Here is a 23,440-nt window from a genome sequence, read left to right on the forward strand (position 1 = left end):
TTCTCTAGGCAAGAATACTGGAGTGGGTTGCCATTTCCTTCTCCAGTGCATGAAAGTGAAAAGTCAAAGTGAAGTCGCTCAGTTGTGTCCAACTCTTAGCGACCCCATGGACTGTAACCAGGCTCCTCCGTCCATGGGATCTTCCAGGCAAGAGTACTGGAGTGGGGTGCCATTGTGTTCTCCAGAGTGATAATGGGGATATGCTAATTGACTTGACCTGAGAAAGGCCTTACTGAGGAGACAGCAGGGCGGAGATTTAAAGTTAGGAGGATGTGAGGTGAGCTGGGGGAGGAGCCTTCTGTGTTTAGCGAGCAGCACTGGCAGAAGCTCTGGTGGAAGCATACCTGGCTTGTTCAGGGAACGGGAGGTAAGCCAGAGTGCCCCCTGGGGAAGGAGCTGGGAGATGGTGGTAGGAGATAAAGACGATGGTTGAAGGGGTAGGCAGATCATAAAGGGCTTTCTCAAACATAGTAAGGACTTTGGTTAGTTACTCTTGAGTTGAGATATTATTGTAGAAGAGTAATAGAGGAATGAAGTGATATACCTATGGTCACTGTGGTTGCTGGATTGAGAAATAGTCTGGAGAAAAAACAGAGGTAGAAACAGAGAAGCTGATTAGGCAATTTGTAGTCATTGAAAGAGCTGAGTGTGGCATGGCCTAGGGTGGTAAAGGTGAGAAATGTTCATATTCTGGATGTTTTGAAGACAGAGCCTACAGTATTTGCTGATGGATTTGGTATGGGGTATATAAAACAGTGAGAAATTTAAGACCTAAAGTTTTTCGATTAGGAAATATCAGGATTTACTGGGATGATGAAATAAGATTATGTAGGGTTCGATTATAGAAGGGATAGTACTCAGTAGCTCAAAATTAGATATGTTAAGTTTGAGAGACCTACTAGAAGTCTGAATGGAGATGTTGAGTAGCCAGCTATATATATAAGGTCCGGCTTGCTGCTGCTGCTGAGTTGCTTTAGTTGTGTCCAACTCTGTGCGACCCCGTAGATGGCAGCCCACCAGGCTCCCCCTTCCCTGGGATTCTCCAGGCAAGAATACTGGAGTGGATTGCCATTTCCTTCTCCAGTGCATGAAAGTGAAAAGTGAAAGTGAAGACACTTAGTCGTATCCAATTCTTAGCGACCCCATGGACTGCAGCCAACCAGACTCCTCCATCCATGGGATTTTCCAGGCAAGAGTACTGGAGTGGATTGCCATCTAGGCAAGCATTAACCTAAGAATCAAGATGAAGAGGCATTATTGAGAGAGAGGAGGAGTCGCATAATCACTGAGGAGAGTTGGGAGAGGGAATTAATGGTGAAAATGGCATAATGTTGCAACTCATTTAGGGTTGGTGATAGTGAATTCAGGTTGAGATGGAGTCAGAGCATAGGTATAGGCTTTCTCCTATTGTGGGTTTTATCTGGCAAGTATGACAGAGGCAGAGAGTTACAAGGGAGTAATATAATGATGGGCCGGTTGATCTTAAGATGGATAAAAGGGGAGACTGAACATGAGATGGTATGTTTTCAAGAAAGAGTAGTAGAGTGTGTGGGTAGGAGCTCCCTCTGAGTTCAAAGAATTGATGAAGGTAGGGTACCCTACCCTGCCTGGGCTTTCCTTGTGGCTCAGTTGGTAAAACATCTTCCTGCAATGTGCGAGACCTGGTTCAATCCCTGGGTTGGGAAGATCCCCTGGAGAAGAGAAAGGCTATCCACTCCAGTATTCTGGCCTAGAGAATTCCATGGACTGTATAGTCCACGGGGTCACAAAGAGTCAGACACCACTGAGTGACTTTCACTTTCAGGGTATTAAGTGGGTATTAGGGTGGTATTAGAAAGTGGGTATTAAAAGATCAGGTATCAAGTGGGAATTATTCTCTCATTGACACCACTTCACGCTAACTCCAAAATCTCCCAAGAACATCAGATGTCCAGGAAGGTCAGAAAGAATGCAAGGCAGCTTAAGCATCAACTTTATTCCTCTTTACAGGCCTCCTGATTGAGGCAGTCTAATATGAGCCTCCACTCTCCGTCATCATGTAATCAAGTAACAAAAATAATCCTTGAGGGTAAGGCCCTCTTTAATTTTCTCCATCTTGCTCATCATCTTTACTACCCTTTGAAGCTCTGACCTTTCTTGTTGTAGTCTTTCTCATAGCATTTTGTGTATGGGTTGTTTTTTCCTTTAAACTTCTTTTACGTTATTACAAGTTGATGAGAGTCTCTGTCTTGAAGGGAAAGTGGGAATTAATCATCACAAATTTTCACCAGCTTTGAACCTTGCACCTGTAAGTTAGTTGTGGTATAACCAGATTTTAAAACTGTATATACCTTAAAAAAAGGAAGAGTTACCTGTAAACCTACATAAATATTCCTCACTAGATTGTATGTTCATTTAGGGCCAGGGTCAGCATTTTATTCATAGTTTTATCCCCAGCTCCTCCAACAGTGTCTGACAATACAGTATCAGGTTGGGGTATTTGCTGAATAAATACATAGTATATAATTGCAGCAACTTGACTCTTATCTAGAGGTTACTTTTCTTATCACATGCCTCTCTGAGTTGCACTTGAGAACTCAGAAGGAAGCAATACCACTTCTAGGAATCTGTCAAGAAAAATGAAAGTACTTTACATGTCCACACATGGCTATGTTTATAGCGGCATTCATTGTTCAAAATAGCTTAAAAATGAAAGTAATTCAAATGCCCAACAATTGATGAATAAACTAAATTGGTATATGCATTTAATGGATCACTATTTAGCAATTAAAAGGAACAAGCTACCAACACATGTTATAGCATGGATGAACTGCAGAAACATTAGGCTAAATGAAAGAAGCTGGTTGTAAAAAGTTTATATATGATTTCATTTTATAGGGTGTGTCTGGAAAAAGCAAGTTTATTGAGGCAGAAAGCAGATCAGTATTAGGACTGGAGGCGAGAATGGTATTAACTGAAAATGGGCACAAGAGAATTTTTTGGGATAATGTAAATGTTCTAAAACTGGGTAGGGTTGGTGGTTGTACAACTCTTTATGAATTTACTACAATTATTTAATTTTCAGTTATTTAATTGGTAGATGAATTTATGATATATAAATTATACCTCAGTAAACCTGTAAAAAAAAATTATTTTGAGTAACCAGAAATAGTAGTTTATAAAAAGTGAAGTTTATTCAGAAATAAGCTTTTCGGTTCTCCCTGTGCCCAAGCTTGTTGAGTTTACCTAGGTAAAGTTGTGAAAAATATATTTTCCAAAGCATTGATGTTAGAAGGTACTTTCATCAGGAGTAAATGATAATTGATAGGAAAAGAAATAAAAACTTTAAAAGGTGAAAAGTATGGCTGGCGAGGACTCTGTAATGTGGTCATGCTGCCTTGCATATGTCAACAGCACATGAGGCTGTCTTGACATAAAAGTGCAGTATAATTATCCGTTACAATTATGACGTCTAACGAGTAAGAAAAGCCTAACTTATTTCTCTATACCTAGGTTATGAAAACAAGCTAATCACATATTTGAAAAACTTTTAAAGACTTATTAAAATTGAGTGTAAAGGGATTAGCTTCATTTACATTTTCATTCATAATGGAAAATGGTGCCTTTAGAATAGGAAAGACTAGAAATCTCTTCAAGAAAATTAGAGGTACCAAGGGAACATTTCATGCAAAGATGGGCTCAATAAAGGACAGAAATGGTATAGACCTAATAGAAGCAGAAGAATTAAGAAGAGGTGGCAAGAATACACAAAAGAACTATACAAAAAAGATCTTCACAACCCAGATAATCATGATGGTGTGATCACTCAGCTAGAGCCAGACATCCTGGAATGTGAAGTCAAGTGGGCCTTAGGAAGCATCACTATGAACAAAGCTAGTGGAGGTGATGGAATTCCAGTTGAGCTATTTCAAATCCTAAAAGATGATGCTATGAAAGTGCTACACTCAATATGCCAGCAAATTTGGAAAACTCAGCAGTGGCCACAGGACTGGAAAAGGTCAGTTTTCATTCCAGTCCCAAAGAAATGAAATGCCAAAGAATGCTCAAACTACCGTACAGTTGCACTCATCTCACATGCTAGTGAAGTAATCCTCAAAATTTTCCAAGCCAAGCTTCAGCAGTACGTGAACCGTGAACTTCCAGATGTTTGAGCTTGTTTTAGAAAAGGCAGAGGAACCAGAGATCAAATTGCCAACATCCACTGGATCATGGAAAAAGCAAGAGAGTTCCAGAAAAATATCTATTTCTCCTTTATTGACTATGCCAAAACCTTTGTGTGGATCACTATAAATTGTGGAAAATTCTGAAAGACATGGGAATACCAGACCACCTGATCTGCCTCTTGAGAAACCTGTATGCAGGTCAGGAAGCAACAGTTAGAACTGGACATGGACCAACAGACTGGTTCCAAATAGGAAAAGGAGTACATCCATTGAGGCTGTATATTGTCACCCTGCTTATTTAACTTCTGTGCAGAGTACATCATGAGACATGCTGGCCTGGATGAAGCACAAGCTGGAATCAAGATTGCCGGGAGAAATATCAAAACCTCAGATATGCAGATGACACCACCATTATGGCAGAAAGTGAAGAAGAACTAAAGGGCCTCTTGATGAACATGAAAGAGGAGTGTGAAAAAGTTGGCTTAAAGCTCAACATTCAGAAAACGAAGATCATGGCATCTGGTCCCATCACTTCGTGGCAGTTAGATGGGGAAACAGTGGAAACAGTGTCAGACTTTATTTTTCTGGGCTCCAAAATCACTGCAGATGGTGATTGCAGCCATGAAATTAAAAGACGGTTACTCCTTGGAAGGAAAGTTATGACCAACCTAGACAGCATATTCAAAAGCAGAGACATTATCTTGTCATCAAAGGTCCGTCTAGTCAAGGCTGTGTTTTTTTCCAGTGGCCATGTATGGATGTGAGAGTTGGACTATAAAGAGGGCTGAGCGCAGAAGAATTGATGCTTTTGAACTGGGTGAAGACTCTTGAGAGTCCCTTAGACTGCAAGGAGATCCAACCAGTCCATCCTAAAGGAGATCAGTCCTGGCTGTTCACTGGAAGGACTGATGCTGAGGCTGAAACTCCAATACTTTGGCCACCTAATGTGAAGAACTGACTCATTTGAAAAGACCCTGATGTTGCAAAAGATTGAAGGCAGGAGGAGAAGGGGACGACAGAGGATGAGATGGTTGGATGGCATCACCGACTCAATAGACATGAGTTTGGGTAAATTCCAGGAGTTGGTGATGGACAGGGAGGCCTGGGGTGCTGTGGTTCATGGGGTTGCAAAGAGTCGGGTACGACGGAGAAACTGAACTGAATTGAGGTGAATTGTATTGTCCTTAACACAGTGTGATATCTTTTATAAAGATGTTAGACCTGACTGACCACACTATACTGGGGTATATAATTAGTGCTTTTCTAATACTTAAAATTAGTTTCATCAGTTTGCGTTATTTCAACCATCTTGTAACCAGAAATCTTAGATTTCCAAGATTTTTCCTGGTGCAAGTTATCGTGCTCAGGTAGTGAAATAAAGACTATTTTAATTTCTTTTATTAAACTTTATATTAGTCTTGTTTTCCTACCTAGTGCTATGTAACAGACCACCTGAAATCTTAATAGACTTAAAACAGCAACAACTTATTTCTTATTCTGAGGTTGGTCAGGCAGTTCCTCTGCAGGTCTCACCAGTCTTAGGTCACAGCTGAATTCATCTGGTGGGTGGCTGAGGCATGGGGCCTGTTGGGATAGCAGCATGTTGAACCTGTCTTTCGGTGGGATACGATATTTCAAGCTTGCTCATGACACTTCAGGACAGTGTCCTAAAAAAGAACAAAATATGAAGCTATAAGGCTTTGTAAGTTATAAGAGTATCATTTTCCTTGTTTTCCATTCGTCAAAGCAAGTCTCAAGGCTCCCTGAGATGGTAAGGGTGGGAAAATAGACTCATGATGAGAGGAACAGGAAAGTTCTATTGCAAAGAGGCATGGATACAACCTTTAAGTTTTTTGGTGTTTCGGTTGTTTAAAAAACAAAACTCTGCTTTTCAGAATTGAACAGATGCCAATATATACTTGAAAAATGTTGCTTTAATGTATAAAATGAACAGGTTGAATTAGAGCTCTTAGAAGTTCAATCTGTGAGATTGATGAAACTACAATTAAATAGAAGTATTTTCTGAGAAGAAAATAGCATTAGCTTTACTTATTCCTATACTCCTTTTGTCATTGTATGGCAACTTGAATTTTGAAGTGTATTGAAGAGGTATGTTGAACTTTGAAATTTGATTATCTATATTAACGTATTACCCTTTTCTAGTCTGTTTCTATATCTGGAAAATGGTAAGAATGTGCCTTGATTGGGAAGATGACAAAAATTCTGGAGGTAGATGAGGGTGATGGCTGCACAACGATGCAAATGAACTACACACTTATCAAATATGACCTTAGTGATATATTTCATGCTGTGTTTTACCATAATTTAAAAAAATTGAACCTTGAAAAGCAGTTATGAAGATTGTTTAGTAACAAATATTAAACACTCAATCATGCATTTTTATTAGGTGTGTTAGGAAAACTTTCCCTAGAATTTACTTATTACCTTTTGCTCAGAAAAATGCATTTCTGAAATAGTGAATGCCAGTAGAATTATTTGTATATGATAAAAGGAAAGTTTGATAAGGTCCCATGAACCTTTTTAAGAAATGACTAATCTTTGTGTTAATTTGGATTTTCATGTACTCTTAGGAGATTTATGTATATTTGATATGAGTATGTAATTCTCTTTAGATGTTTCTCATTTTTTATCCTGTAAGGACATAATGAAGTATTTTACCCAACAGAGATTTATTCAGGGGATTAAATCACCACTCTGTATTAGGATACATGAACTCATGAGACGTGAATTGATACTGATATTGCATTCATTTATAGTTAGCACTGCAGTGTAAAAATTGATTTCGTGATTTTTCTGTGGAGAAACTTGATCATTTATTTATTTATTTAAAGGATATCTGCTACGTTCTAATACTCTAGACCTTGGAGATAACAGCATGAAATAAAACAAACCTTGCCTCTGTGGAATTTCAATTCAAGTTGGGATGTGAGATGACAAAGAACTAAAGTGAATAAATAGGTACTTGTATTTGGAGATAAGTAGTAGGAAGAAATAGAAAGCAGGATAAGGAATTAAGAGAGTAACGTGAGTGAGAAGATTATCTTAGATAAGTGCTCCACAATGGCTTCTCTGAAGTGAAAGATTGAGCTATGAGAAGTGAAGAGCATTCCAGACATGGTAACGAGCAAGTGCAAAGGTGTGGGGTGGGGCCAGCCTTGGTGAATTTATTTGATGAGCACAGCATGTGGACTGGTATGACAGCTACTGAGAGAATCTGGAGGAGTGTGAGGGGAGATGAAGTTGTGGAGACTGGCAGGGGTCCTATTTAGATTTTATTGAGACATTGATAAGGACTTTGTATTTTAAGTATGATGAGAGACTATTAGAATTTTTTTAAAGCTCTTTATTTTGAAATAATATTAGACTTGAACAAAAATAGTATAATGAATTCACGTTATACTCTTTACCCATTGTTAATATCTTGTATTGCTGTTGTTCAGTTGCTATGTCGTGTCCAGCTCTTTGCGACCCCACGGACTCCATTAGTTGCTCAAACTAATGTCCGTTGAGTCAGTGATGCCATCCAAACATCTCATCCTCTGTCGTCCCCTTCTCCTTCATTGGGATCCTCTCTTCAGGGTAGTGTGTTGCCTTGAAATGTCCACTCTCCTGTTGCTATGTGGAGAAGACTGAAGAGGCAAGAACAGAATACAGAGACCAGGCAGGAGGCTGCTGTGCTATGAGTGTTGATTACAGAGTGGTGGCAGGACCGTTCCTTAAAGGAGGTTTACCAAATAGTCTCTCTGCACTCTTATTTTAAAAAACCTGGTTTAGAATATCTACTAAGAAATTGAACAACCAAACTTCTGTACTTGGTTGTTTTTTTAAGAAGAATAAAATACTTTAGTATATTTTAGGTCAAGAAAAGCTGTTTATTATGCATAAGCAGTTTAGATGATGAAAGAATAATTGACATAGGTGAATAAAGAACTTGAGTCACTTTCCTTTATATTGAAAGTCTGTGAGTTAGCTCTCTTTGTCATTGGTTCCTTATCGTAATTTGTTAGTATCTTTTCTCTGAAAGAATAAAAGTTAGTAAATACTAAATTTCAATCAGTTTAAAAAATTATTTATTTGTGGTTGCACTGGGTCTTCGTTGCGGTGCACAGGCCTCTTCTCTCAGGGCTTCTCTTGTTGCGAGCACCAGCTCTACGTGCATGGGCCTTGTTGGTCTGTGGCATGTGGAATCTGCAGACCAGGGATCTACTTGCATTGACAGGTAGATTCTGCGCCACCAGGGGAGTCCCTCTATCAGTTTTTAAGATACTTATATTTTGTGTAGAAAATGCTTTTTCATTGTACAAAGATTAATTACCAGTATTTTTCATTGAAGAGATATGATCTTATTTTGTGATCTGCATGGCTGTTTATCCTGTTTATTTTGTTTTTACTTTGAATTTTAAGAATAATGGTCCACAGTTAAAAACTTTAATGAAAGCACTGTACAGATATTTTGGTAATATATTTAACCCATGTATCCATGATATGCTTTTAAAGTGTTAGCAAATAGAATCTTACCTTCTCAAAATTGTACTTTTCTATGGTCTATTACTGATTATATTCTTAAACCATTTCCTACTTTTTATTTACTATGAAATAATGAGATGGGAGGTAGAGGACTTGTTCTGGATGTTGAACCTAGAAGTTAAATACTTTTTGGTAGTGTCTGCTCTCTTTCACTTTAAAAATGAAAATGGAATATTTTTTGCAGTTGAAGCTCAAGAGTTGTAGACACTTTTATTCTTTGTTGTTATAGTTGATTTTTCACATAGAACTTTATGGAATTTATTTTTGATAAATAGGGAACATAATTGTAACTTTTTATAGAGATGTTGAGAGGATCATGTAAAATACTTGCACACTTTTTGGAACTACCTGCGAAAGAGAGCATGCTCAGTTAATATCAGCTCTTTTTAGGATACTATGAGTAGTATTGAGATTATTTTAAATAGCTTTATTTTTTGCTCATTTTGAAGAAGTGGTTTGTGAGTGTCTTCTGTTATTCACTTATGAATTAATGAGCAGCTTCTGGGTGCCCTGTACATTGTCTTGGCTAAACTGCCCACATCAGCTCCCATTTTAATATTGAGGGTATTAGACTGTGAGAGGTTAAGTTATTTAGCCATGATTTCACAATAAGAGGTGGGCTGGCTGGTGTTAACTTACTAAAATGTTATCTGACACTGCCATATAAAGGTCTTTTTCTTTTTAATTTTTAATTTATTTTTTTAATTGAAGGATAATTACTTTATAGAATTGTGTTGGTTTCTGTCAAACAGCAACATGAATCAGCCATGGGTATACATATGTCCCCTCCCTCTTGACCCTCACTTCTATCTCCCTCTGCATCCCACCCTTGTAGGTTGATACAGAGGCCTGCTTTGAGTTCCCTGAGTTATACAGCAAATAATGGTCTTTTCAGTTTGTTCTAATCACTCATTTGATAGATTTTATATTGGATATTTTTGTGCACAGCTGTATGATACAGGCTGTGGAGTTTGGCACACTGCCTCACAGTGCTGGAGAGAACTATGATACAAGGTAGAAAGTGATAATTATTAGAAACTGTACACATTTAGAAGAGGGAGGTGTTATTTGCATCAAGGGAAGCAGTTCAGTCAGGGATGGTTTCTTGAAAATGGGGTTAACATTTGAATTGAGTAATTTAGGAGTAGTGAGATTTGGACATGTATAAGTAGAGGAATTTGGACATATCCATAGAGGAAACAGTAGAGAAAATGTGAAATGTTTATATACAATAGTGGATAGTTTGTTTTAGCTACTTAGTATAGTCTGTGAATAGATGTAGGGGAAATTTAGATTGGAAGGTATATTTAGACAAAGGTATGTAGAGCTTTAAAAACTTGAATAATTATTTTGAATTCATATATAATTAGTTCAGTAAATTTGTTTTAACCAGTGTAGAGGCTTTGTTGATGTTGTTCAGTCCCTAAGTCATGTCCAACTCTTTGCTACCCATCAACTGCAGCATCCCAGGCTTCCTTGTCCTTCAGAATCTCTGAGTTTGCTCAGACTCATCCATTGAATCAGTGATGCCATCCAACCATCTCATCCTCTGTCGCCCCCTTCTTCTCCTTCCCTCAGTCTTTCCCAGTGTCAGGGTCTTTTCCACTGAGTTGGCTCATCACATCAGATGGCCAAAGTATTGGAGCTTCAACTTCAGCATCAGTCCTTCCAATGAATATTCAGGGTTGGTTTCCCTTAGGATGGACTGGTTTGATCTCCTTGGAGTCCAAGGACTCTCAAGAGTCTTCTCCAGCACCACAATTGGAAAACATCAGTTCTTCGGCACTCAGCCTTCGTTAATGGTCCACCTCTCATGTCCATACAGACATTGGACCATAGCTTTGACTATACGGACCATTGTCAGACTACTAGAAAAACCATAGCTTTGACTGTATGGACCTTTGTCAGCAATGTGATGTCTTTGCTTTTTAATATTCTGCCTAAGTTTGTCATAGCTTTCCTTCTGAGAAGCAAGCATCTTTTAATTTCATGGCTGCAGTCACCATCTGCATTGATTTTGGAGTGCAAGGAGAGAAATTCTGTCACTGTTTCTACTTTTTCCCCTTCTATTTGCCATGAAATGATGGCACTGAGTGCCGTGATCTTAGCTTTTTGAATGTTGAGTTTTAAGCCAGCTTTTTCACTCTCCTCTTTCTCCCTCATCAAGAGGCTCTTTAGTTCTTCTCTTTCTGCCATTAGAGTAAGTATCTGCATTTCTGAGGTTGGTATTTCCCCCATAATCTTGATTCCAGCTTGTGATTCATCCAGCCTGGCATTTCACATGATGTACTCTGCATATAAGTTAAATAAACAGGGTGACAATATACAGTAGAGGGTAGTTATATACAATTTTGGGGAAATACATTGTAATGAGAAATTGAGACCATGATGAGATTTTACTGTTAAAAAAGAAGATGGGAGTGGGGATGAAATCCCCCCACCTCCGTGTGAAATGGTAGGAAGAACACTTTATTAGGAGTATGGATGTGAAATTTTAATCCTGGCCCATTCATGTTAACTAGGTATAAAACTTTGGGGAAGACTCTTTTAAGTTCTGTGGGCATTAGCTTCTTAATATGCGAAATGAGAATTTGTATAAAAGATCATTAGGGCCCATAATAAGATGGTAATCTGTCATTTTTTGTTCAAACTACACACCAAAATTGAAAGGAGGCACTATAAATATAAACCCAGCGGCAACCAAGTTGTATTTTTGCTTTTTATCCTGTTAGGAGTTTACTTTCACCTGTTACATTTCAAAATTAAAATTTAAAGTACTGAAAAGCAGGGAAAAGGATTGATATCAATTATAAATGTTAAATGTTGTTGAACAAGGTAAAGGTAGTATCATCTGAGGGAATAGAATCATTTTAAAATAAGTATCTGCTTGATGTTGTGAGTGGTAATGATTAAAAGTGTGCATGCTGCCACTGGTGCTAAGTCGCTTCAGTCATGTCCGACTCTGTGGGACCCCATAGACGGCGGCCCACCAGGCTCCCCAGTCCCTGGGATTCTCCAGGCAAGAACACTGGAGTGGGTTGCCATTTCCTTCTCCAATGCATGAAAGGGAAAAGTGAAAGTGAAGTCGCTCAGTCGTGTCCGACTCTTCGAGACCCCATGGTCTGCAGCCTACCAGGCTCCTCCGTCCATGGGATTTTCCAGGCAAGAGTACTGGAGTAGGGTGCCATTGCCGTCTCCAAAAGTGTGCATGTAAATATAGAATTGTTTTGAAACAGATATATTGTTCAAAATAAAATCAACTAGTAACACAGCTAAAGCTAGAACAGTTACACACATCACTGTAAGTATATACCTCAGTTTGCCTGGTTTTAAGGGGAAGTAGAGTATAACGAAGTATAAACTTTGTTTATACTTTTTTAAAAATGTCCTCACAGAGTCGGACACGACTGCAGCGACTTAGCAGCAGCAGCAGCAGGGACTGCAGTATTTAGGGTACTCTATAGTAGTAGAGTCTACCAGAACGCTGTGCTTGCTACTGTAAATAGCCTTTTAATAGGTGTATTTTTAATCCTTTGATGTTATGCTTACTGTTAAGAATTTTCTGACTTATCATAATGTGTAGAGGCACCCCTACCCCCAACTCTCCTGTGTTAGGTGTCAGTAAGAACTGCAGGAGGGTCTTAAAACTGGATGGCCTTTGATAGCCAGTTTGATATTTTGAGCCATTTTCTCATATTTTCTGGTTTTCTCATGTCCTAGGTAAATTATATTTAACATGCATTCAGATCACCTGGGTATATTGTTAAATGGCAGATTCTGATTTGCGGTGAGGCTGAGATCCTCCTCTTCTAACAAGTTTCTACATGATGTGGACATTTCTATTCTGTAGGCTACATTCAGAATATCAGATAGTTCTAGATGATTGTGTTGAAGTTTGGCAGACTTATGGTTTACTGCATACATGTCCAGTATGGCTGGATTCTATCAGAAGTTATATTAATAGTTGTTTTAAAAGAAAACTTAGGACTTTTGTAAATTTAATAATACAGTTGATTGAAATAATGTTTGTCTTTTGCATTCACATTTCCCTCTTCATATGTTTATGCGTCTTAACTCTAGTTTTGCTTCTTTGTCATTTCTTTTTTGTTGTTGTGATTTTTGCTTTTCTTTAATGTATTATTGTGTTTTGTGGATCTGGTCAGGGAACCGTTACTGTATTTTATGTTTGTATCTACATTTTATTTTGCATGCGTAACGTGGCTTTGCCTGGATGTTCTTTTTGGTAAGTTCCGAATTTATAAAGCATATTGTTTTTTGTAGTGTAAGTTATAATATTTTTCACCTTCTTTTCTCCCACTTTTAGTAATGTGATCACGCTTATGAGTTGCTTTCAGTTTTTTTTTAAGAGTTCATTTGATAGTTATTTTTTTCCTAACACTTTCCAGTTTTTCTTAATAGTAGTGCAGTTTGGTACTAATCCGCTTTGATTCGTTTTATAGCCTCACACTGTCAGTTGCTGGCCACTATTTAGAAGTTGCTGTTTCAAGTATTTTGGTTTTTTAAAAGAGCCTTAATCATCTAGAAATATTCTTCTAAAAGCTTGTGCTTTCATATAGCAATCATAAAAGAAGATAGTTTGTATTAAACGTAATAATTTTGTTCACAGTAAACAGTGCATTCTAATTTTGTTTTCACAGCAACAGCTTGCACAACTGCAGAAAGAAAAATCAGAGATTCTGAAAAATCTGGCATTATATTACTTCACATTTGTAGATGTTATGGAATTTAAGGTACGTATTTTAATACATACAGTTTAATATTTCAGAGATAAATTGGTATTTGTTAATTGTATAAAATGTTCTGTCACTTGTGGATAATAAAGTATGTTTTTTCTGAATTTAGTAGTAGTCATATAAGTAAAAGATTAAAATAAACTTTTGTTTTCAGGACCATGTTTGTGAATTGCTGAATACTATTGATGTTTGCCAAGTCTTCTTTGACATTGTACGTATAATTTTCAGAAAAATTTCTAATTCTTCTCTCTGCTTATAGTAGTAGAACTAAGGGGATCAAATGCTTTTCTTTAGAGATAATTTATATAATTAGTATATAAAATTTCAGCATTGAATTTGGCTTTATTTTTTAAGGTAAGGAGTTATACTGTATCTCTCTTTTTACTTATTTGATTGTCATTGAATATAAATCTTGTACATATTGGGAAATAGTTGTTAATTTTAGTATTTTATTTTAATAGGCTCAATTTTAAAAGGTTACACAAATAATTTTTTCTCCATAAAAGGCATACTTGATAAAATCTTTCTTAATAAGACAGTTTCTAGATATAAGAAATCAGTGAAAAACATCACTGAGTTAATGGTGAACCTATTCATTAACTTAATACTCCTTTTTTCTTACTTAGTGAGAATTGCTTCCATGCTTATTATTCTGGTTTTGGCTATTCTTTTAAATTGTTAGCAGTTTGAATAGGGTGATCACCAACTCTTTTTCATCTGTAAAATTGTGTTACAAGCACAAAACTATTATCTGTAACTCCCAAATTTTAGACATGTTTTTGGTGAAAGGAATTAGGTAGAATTTCAGAAATGGGGATAAAATAAATAACTACAGAAAATTATTAGCTTCCAGTAGCTGCCATGAAGATTCTTTTGTGTGTGCTTAAAAGTTTGTGAAATAAAAAGTTGAATTTAATGTTTTTTTCTCTTAGACTGTAAACTTTGATTTAACAAAGAACTACTTAGATTTGATCATAACATATACAACACTAATGATACTGCTGTCTCGAATTGAAGAAAGGAAGGCAATCATTGGATTATACAACTATGCTCATGAGATGACCCATGGGGCAAGGTATACCTGCATTAAAGAAATCTGTGTGAAGTTCTCAATTTGATGGCTTACAATTCAGTGATATTTATGTGTCTGTTTTAAGTGACCGAGAATACCCACGCCTTGGTCAGATGATTGTGGATTATGAAAACCCTTTAAAGAAAATGATGGAAGAATTTGTGCCCCATAGCAAGGTAAGAGCTGGGTTTTAGGTGTGCTTCAATAGGCATATGAGAGCTTTAGGGTGGATAGAGTGATAAACTGCTTCTAAGAAAGAAAATCTTAGTGAGATATGATTTATAGTTATGTATGGTTTTATCTAATTGTGAACCAGAGAACTCCTTAATTATATCCAGAATCATGAATGGAAAGTCTGGAATATATTGATCCATTGTAGTTTTTAGGTTCTCTATAGGATATAGAGTTAGTGAAGTTTAGTACCTGAGAATGTCTACTAGACTCATATCAGACTGCTTCGTTCTAATCCCAACTCTGACAGTTACTGTGTATTATTGGGCAGATTACTTAACCAACTTCACTGTATCTCAGTTTTCTTATCTATAAAAATGCAGTAATAGTAGTCCTACTCTATATGGCTGTTATGAGTACTAAATGAGTTATTTTGTGCAAAGTGTTTCCACACATAGTATTTGATAAATCTTAGTTATGTTATTAGAATATAGCCTCGTAATGAGAAAAAATTGCAGGAGTTTGTGATAATTTGAAATGTCTGTCTTTTATGATATATTAAAAAATAGTTCTTAATGAAATAATTTTGGTTTAGGGTCATGCCATTATAATGGCTTCTCTGAGGGAGGGCTAGTTCCTTAGCATGTCAAGGAAGTTTATAGGTATCCTCATAAAGATAAGGAAATTGAGGACTGGAAGTGGTGTGATGAAGTAAGCCATTTGGCAGCAGTTGTGGCAAAACGAGGGCTGGGGTATTAGAATCTTGGTTCATTGTTCCCTTTGAATGATGGGAGTTAGGTTTTAATAATACAGTGTTTTATATGAATCTGTGCTTTATTTTTTTGACATACAGTTAGCAGCAAGAATTTTCCTTCAGTTTTCTTACTCCCATGAAAATTCTAAAGATGCATTTCCAGTTTAATTTCTCTGCAGAGCTATATTATACCCACAAATTTATGTAGATTTAATGTTTTAGAGTTAGTTGTACCATTAGCTTGGAAGAGTCTAGTAGATGATACCAATTTTGAAGTAAAAATCAGCATTGTAGATGGAAGTGTCAGGGTGTTAGCACTTTTCAAAGTGCTAAACAGATCATCACTACCTGTCTCTTTGATTTTGTTAGTGCTTTTACCTCAGCTACTCATCTCTTGTTTTTTCTCTGGATCTGTTTCTAACTTTCTGCCAATCAGATATAGCTTTGCTTTTAGTTACCCACTTCAAATTTGGCTCTTTTCCCAGTTAAATGATAAACATTTATTTTAAAGGCTGTTATATCTTTATTTAGGGCTTCCCTGGTGGCTCAGATGGTAAAGAATCTGCATGCAATGCAGGAGACCCAGGTTCAATCCCTGGATCTGGAATATCTCCTGGAGAAGGGAATGGATACCCTCTCCATTATTCTTGCCAAGAGAATTCCATGGACCGAGGAGCCTGGTGGGCTACAGTCCACAGGATCACAAAGCGTCAGGCACAACTGAGCAACACTTTCACTTTCACCTCATATATCTCTAAGTTCTCCATAGCCATTAGCACATACTAGACTGTTAATAATTACTTGAGGAGAATTGTCTATTTGGATTAGATCAGTATTTTCCTAATCTTGATTTTTCCAATATTCTATGATATCTCAGGGCTTTGATGTTAATAGAAAGTCACTCAGTTGTGTCTGACTCTTTGCGACCCCATGGACTGTAGCCTTTCAGGCTCCTTGGTCCATGGAATTCTCCAGGCTAGAATACTGGAGTGAGTAGCCTATCCCTTCTCCAGGGCATCTTCCCAACCCAGGAATTGAACCCAGGTCTCCTGCATTGCAGGCGGATTCTTTACCAACTGAGCTACCAGGGAAGCCCAAGAAAGACCACCATATATTTACTAGGATTTGTTCAAATTAATTTTAAAAATTATTCAAAATCACTTGGTGCAGTGATAAAAACAGTTCCTAGGTTTTACTCCCAGACGTTCTGGCTCAGGCAGAGCCCTGGATTTTCTTTTTCTGAACAAACTCTCCTGGCAATTTATGCATAGCCAGATTAAAGGACCACTCTGTACAGAATTTTTAGGAACCAGGAGTGACTAGCAAAAGAGTTAAAAGCAAGCAAGAAGCAAATGAGATGAAATCATTAATAAACTAAATGGCAAATAGAAATAATTTATTGAGATAAAGTACAGTGGATCATTTTTAGAAGGCATTCTTTGAAGAAATATGAAACATGTGGAGCTCTGTTAACACTTAGTCATATAACCTTAAGTACCACTTTTTCTTGCAGTGAGCACTATTGGAGTAGAAAGTGATACACAAAAGGGTGACGCTAGACTCTGTGTCATTTTTCAAGTAAAGATCACACGATTGCCCTACATTTTCACCTTTAAGAAAGTAACGTGATTTGCTGAGCTAAGCTTTAGCTGAGGAATGCAGAATCTATGTAACTTTCATGAAATTAAAACCAAAAATCTAGAGCATAACTGGAACCCACCTCAAGTGTCACATGGGGCATACTTATAATGAGGCTCTTTTTATGATGGTACAGTTAGAAACACACAGCACTTGTAGCTGGAAATTAAATGGAAAGTAAAAAAACCAACTCATTCTTCAACTTTCTGTTTTTCTGTTTTAATTAGTCTCTTTCAGATGCACTAATTTCTCTTCAGATGGTGTATCCTCGAAGGAACCTTTCAGCTGACCAGTGGAGAAATGCCCAGTTGCTGAGTCTCATCAGTGCCCCCAGCACAATGCTTAATCCCGCACAGTCTGACACTGTATGGTTCTGTACTTTCTTTTTTGAATGAAAAGAGTAAAATTTTTTTTTTTTTAAATCAAGCAATGCTGTTGCACTTTTTCTTCTAATTAGTATTAGCCTGTCAGTGAAGTTTATTGTAAAACGCTCATTGTTTACATTGTACTATTCACAGTTTTTTAATTTCTAAATGCTGATGCCGAGTACAGTTAGCAGTATGAGTTCTTTTAAGGCTTAAAAATTTGCTTTGTTTTCTTATGGTAGAAAATTTGGAAGATTCAGAAAATTAGAAGAAAACAAAAATCACCCCAAATCTTACAGACTTACTAGAGAAAGTCACTATTGTATTCTGTTAAGTTTCTTTTCAGTCTTTTTTCTGTGTATATAAACAGAGATGTTATGCATATGGAGAATAAACACACATAATTACTGACTTGGGTGATATAGTGAGCATCCAGGCACATACTTTTTTTTTTTTTAATAAAATTTTATCCTTTGAAATACTGCAAACTCTGCAGTAAACTTGGGAAATTTGGAAGTAGTTATTTACTAAATTGAAAACAATTTAGCAACCGTGTTTTTTAAAGAGAAGTTTCAGTGTGTGTGAATTTGAAAGAGGCACAGCTTTCTTTTTTTTTTTCTGGTTTGGAAGCTTCCAAATTATGTTTATTCCAACTTACCCATGTATCTGTCTGGCCCTTGTCTTTAATTACAGTCCCCCTGCCCGCACCCCAAGGCACACACTCCCTTCTCCAAGTAGCTATGATCTTCTCGAATTGATAGAAACCCTGTGTTTTTCATTCAAACTTAAACTCTTCCAAAAGACTGTTCTATACATCTGAGAAAGAGGCACCGCTTTCATTGTCTTTTATGGACTGCGGGTATAAATATAGGTTATAAAACTTGCATCCAGTTTTTCAACTATGTTGTGGTGGTATTTGAACCAAGAATTGAGTAGTCAGACTTCTTAGAAGGAAGAGGAGGAGTGACTCAGTGCAGAATTTTTTCCGTTAAATCACAAATTTATATTTTCTTTTTTAAGATGCCTTGTGAATATCTCTCTTTGGATGCCATGGAAAAATGGATTATCTGTAAGTAAAATTGGTTAGTTTTATGACTGTTCCTCAGATTTAAGTTTTAGAGAGAAATAACAGTACATGGATTGCTTTAATACCAAGCACTGTGCTAAGCCTTCTGTGTGCATCATCCAGTCCTTATATTGATCTGGTTAGAGTAGGTTAGTCTAGTTGATAGATGAGGAATTAAAGTTTAGTCCACATGACAAGTAAGTGACAAAGACAGAGGACCTTCAAGGCTCGTGGTCTACATTATATTGCCTCTCAACAAGGCCATCAAAAGTAAATTTTTATTTTTAATCATTTTCTTGGTACTGCATTTATTCAGTTGTTTTGGTTTTTAAATTATTTTAGTACATATAATAGACATCTCATATGTTTGCATGGGAAATAAAATTACTTGTTTGCATGCCTACAGAGTTCACAAACTATGAGAGAAATAGACACACAGATACCGTATAAATGAAAACTGCTATAATATAATTTTTTCTACCACCCCCAGGTCCACTTGCAGAGGGGAATAATTTTGAGCAGTTTGTACTTTTTAGTTCTTATAGTTCTTGTTTCTTAATTTATTAACATTTAGGTATTATTTGATGACTTTTTATTATACTGTTTCTAAAACTGGTGAATGACCAATTTTTCTTTTTTAGTGATTTTTGGACTGGTACTTTTTTATAAAATACATTGAAACTGAATTAGTGGAATTATCAGAAATAAAATAATAAGCAAAGATGAAATAAAAGCCTACATTTTAATTATTAGATTCAATATTTAAGTGTTAATCTAACAATTAAATATTTAATCTAACAATTTGATTGTTACTAGGTTTCTACCCCTAAGTTGCTATCAGTGAAAATTTTTCTAAATGAAAGTTTCTAAATACTCTGAGTTCTATACTTAATCTCATGCACTGGCGGTTTGAGTAATGCTGTTACTAGTAAGAAAGAGGAAGAATTTAACACACGTTGCCTGTCCTTAGCCATTTTTATTAATTATAACTTTTACATTGATCAGGTTTGTGATCCTTATATTTTTTTCTGTAATGATTGTTAAGGTTTTTATGCTTTTGTGGATTTAAAAAGACAGCTTTCGGAGTATTAATTTTGCTCAAAAGCATGGTGATCCTTGATTGTTTTATGTTTATGGATATATGGATGAAGAACCCATGTGATTAGTAGTTAGGTGGCTTGAGTGACCTCTGATGTTATATAGAACTATTTCTATCCAGTCTCTACCTTGAAAGTGTTCAAAGTGTTAGTCGCTTAGTCTTGTCTGAGTCTTTGCAACCCCATGGACTGTAGCCCATCAGGCTCTTCTGTCTATGGAATTCTCCAGGCAAGAATACTGGAGTGGGTAGCCATTCCTTCTCCAAGGGATCTTCCCGACCCGGGATTGAATCCAGGTCTCCTGCACTGCAAGCAGATTCTTTACCATCAGAACCACCAGGGAAGCCCAGTCCCACTACTTAAATGGGAGTAATGAATGCAAGGCTTTGTGTAATGAGCAGTGAGGTGAAGTCAGAAGGCAGAATACCCTAATGGAGGATGCCTGGGCATGGAAAAGGCAAATTAATTCGGGAGAGCTGCAACTGCCAAAAGTCAAGACAGTTTGCTCAGTTTTGCTGCTTTCATTTATTTGAGCCTTGAGTAGAATTTAATAGAGTTACATCAAACTTTGCACTTCTCTCTCCCTCCCACTTTTTTTTACTTTTCTGTTTTTGACACCAATTCCTGCACTAGAACTTTCTATAAAAGATAGTCTATTTTCTTTACAGCTTTGCTGTAGGTTAGTTGAAAGAGTAGTAGTATCACCTTGAAACTTATTAGATATGCGGAATATTGATTTCCATCCTAGGACTTCTGATGAAAAACTCTGAATGGATCCCAGCAACCTGTGATTTAATAAGCCTTCCCAGTGATTCTGATAGGAAGCCAAAGTTTGAGAATCACTGGTCTAGATTCTAGCCTGGGGCTAAGGGTTGTTGGGGGTTCCCAGGTGGTGCTAGTGGTAAAGAACCTGTCTGCTAATGCAGGGGACATAAGAGGTTTAATCCCTGGATTGGGAAAATCCCCTGGAGAGCATGGCAATCCACTCCAGTATTATTGCCTGGAGAATCCCTTGGACAGAGGAGCCTGGCGGGCTACAGTCCTCAGAGTCACAGAGTCAAACACTACTAAAGTGACTTAGCACGTAGCATGAGGGATGTTGAGGGTCTGGAATGTTGAGGATCCAGCTCCTTTGAATGCGATTTCACAGTAACTTGGGGCTTCCCTGGTGGCTCAGACAGTAAAAAATCTGCCTACAGTGCAGGAAACCTGGGTTCGATTCCTGGGTTAGGAAGATGCCCTGAACAAGGGAATGGCTACTCATTCCAGTGTTCTTGCCTGGAGAATTCCATGGACAGAGGAGTCTTGCGGGCTGGAGTTCATGGGATCATAAACAGTCAGACATGACTGAGTGACTAACACAGTAACTTTATACAGTAACTTATCCTGGTACTCTTTTCAGGATTTGTTCTTACTTTATTGACTGTACCCAGATGACTCCTTATGGAAGATCTCTTTTTAAATTAATAGTACAGTCTTTCTCTCTTCAAAGATTTTCTCCAACTTTCTTGTTTAGTATTGATTTTGTCTTATTTCCTACATTTTTATGACTGAAAAAAAATTTTTTTTTCCGTCCTTTTGCCAAGAACTTAGTGGGGAAAGGAGGTTAATGTGTGGTTTAGTTAATAGACTATCTTCCTAATCTTGGGCTATTTTAATTTACCTTTTATTGACCTTATAATAAATGAATATACTTTATAATATAACCCATGTCTTATGTAAGTAAAGTTTACAATGACCCATAATGACACTGATAATATTCTCAGAGAAACTTTTATTATCAACAGAAGTGTTATGAGTCTAAGTATAAATTGAGGTACAAGACACTAAGTGAAATCTCATTTTAGTAAAGGGATTAGAGTATCATGTATCAGTGCATGAGGCAAAAATTTTCACAGAACTTCTCTTGAGGATTGTAAAAATTTCCATAAAGGTGTTTTGTTTCTTTGGTTATGTACCAGATCAAATAATTAGATTTGCATTTAGGGACCCTAAGTATAAAAAACATCTTAATATATTTCAGGGATTTTTAAGGAAGTTATTAATAAATGTACTTCTGTATGTATAATCCTACAATATATGCCTACCTAAAGAGTTAGTTTGCCTGTGTAGTGGCCCTTTGAAAGGAATATTTAAGAATAAAAGATGCAGGGCAAGTTAAATGTTAGTGATTGAGAAGTTTAAAGATTGAAATGACTGTTGAGAATCAGAGGGAAATCTTACAGAAAATAGAATTGTTCTTAACTGGCCCAGCATGATACCTAGTTTATAATAAGCATTGAGTACATGTTCTAGGAATGAAAGATGAGGTTTTATGGCTTTCCTCATAGCTCAGTTGGTAAAGAATCTGCCTGCAAGGCAGGAGACCCCGGTTCAATTTCTGGGTCGGGAAGATCTGCTGGAGAAGGGATAGGCTACCCACTCCAGTATTCTTGGGCTTCTCTTGTGGCTAAGCTGGTGAAGAATCTGCCTGCTATGCAGGAGACGTGGGTTTGCTCCCTGGGTTGGGAAGATCCCCTGGAGAAGGGAATCTTCTACTCACTCTAGTGGGTAGAATCTACCCACTCTGGTATTCTGGCCTGGAGAATTCCATGGACAGTCCATGGGGTTACAAAGAGTCGGACAGGACTGAGCGACTTTCACTTTCTAGGAATGAAAGATGAGGTTTTATGGCCTCTAATAGAGGGTCAGGGAAGACCTCAGTAAACATACAGGATTACACATTTTTGAAGAATTTCTAAATCAGATGACCGAAGGTAAGGTACTTAAATTTATAGAATAGAGAGCCATGGAACATACTGAAAGAATATTGGCCTTTAAGGGTAACTACTTGAGGAAAAGTCTGGTTCTAGTACTTTATTAGTGTGACTGTAGGCAAGTCACTGACCCTCATTTCTTCAGTTGTAAAAGAAGGATACCACTGGTCTTTCCACTCTATGTGGTAATCTTATCAGATAATATATGTCAGAAGACTAAATTAGTACAAACTATAATTTGCTGTGAAATTGTGACATGCTATTTCATTTCCTGTAATGACTTAGAAGAGTAGCTTTTTTTTTCAGTTACTGTAACAACTGTAAGGATAATTGTATATATGTAAATTGGTAGCTTCTGATCTCTAGCTTAAAATACCTTTTACTCATTTGTTAAAGTCAGTTAAAAGCACTGGTTTTGCAAAGTACTACTACTACTAAGTCACTACAGTCGTGTCCGACTCCGTGGGACCCCGTAGACGGCAGCCCACCAGGCTCCCCCGTCCCTGGGATTCTCCAGACAAGAACACTGGAGTGGGTTGCCATTTCCTTCTCCAATGCATGAAAGTGAAAAGTGAAAATGAAGTCGCTCAGTCGTGTCCGACTGCTAGCGACCCCATGGACTGCAGCGCACCAGGCTCCTTCGTCCATGGGATTTTCCAGGCAAGAGTACTGGAGTGGGGTGCCACAAAGAACAGAAAATTATTGAAAAAGAGAAATATTGTTGCCATCTTGTATGTATATGTATTATTACCTGTCACTTAAAAGCCTCAGTTTAAGTGACTGTATTTATGTTTCTTATTTTTAAAAAGCTACCCTGTAAACTCAAATAACCTAACTTAGGAAAACTTTTTATTTTCTATTTCTTTTCCTTTTGTTTCAAGTTGGCTTTATTTTGTGCCATGGGATCCTAAATACTGATGCAACAGCACTGAACCTTTGGAAGCTAGCTCTTCAAAGTAGCTCTTGCCTCTCTCTTTTTCGAGATGAAGTTTTCCACATTCATAAAGCTGCAGAAGACTTATTTGTAAACATTCGAGGGTATGTCATTTTCAATTA

General features: G+C 37.2%; 1 protein-coding gene across 2 annotated transcripts in view; it reads left to right on the forward strand.

Moving 5' to 3' along the window:
* NCKAP1 (NCK associated protein 1) overlaps positions 1-23,440 on the forward strand; it is a 105,906-nt gene that overhangs the window by 24,494 nt on the left and 57,972 nt on the right. For both annotated transcript variants that reach the window (XM_027555976.1, XM_027555966.1), the window contains 7 exons: positions 13,370-13,462; positions 13,620-13,676; positions 14,398-14,540; positions 14,623-14,713; positions 17,328-17,465; positions 18,486-18,534; positions 23,266-23,422. In XM_027555976.1, coding sequence (XP_027411777.1) covers positions 13,370-13,462; positions 13,620-13,676; positions 14,398-14,540; positions 14,623-14,713; positions 17,328-17,465; positions 18,486-18,534; positions 23,266-23,422 — 728 coding nt within the window. The remainder of the gene's footprint in view (positions 1-13,369; positions 13,463-13,619; positions 13,677-14,397; positions 14,541-14,622; positions 14,714-17,327; positions 17,466-18,485; positions 18,535-23,265; positions 23,423-23,440) is intronic.

Source organism: Bos indicus x Bos taurus, chromosome 2 (genome assembly GCF_003369695.1).
Source record: "Bos indicus x Bos taurus breed Angus x Brahman F1 hybrid chromosome 2, Bos_hybrid_MaternalHap_v2.0, whole genome shotgun sequence".
Taxonomy (NCBI): domain Eukaryota; kingdom Metazoa; phylum Chordata; class Mammalia; order Artiodactyla; family Bovidae; genus Bos; species Bos indicus x Bos taurus.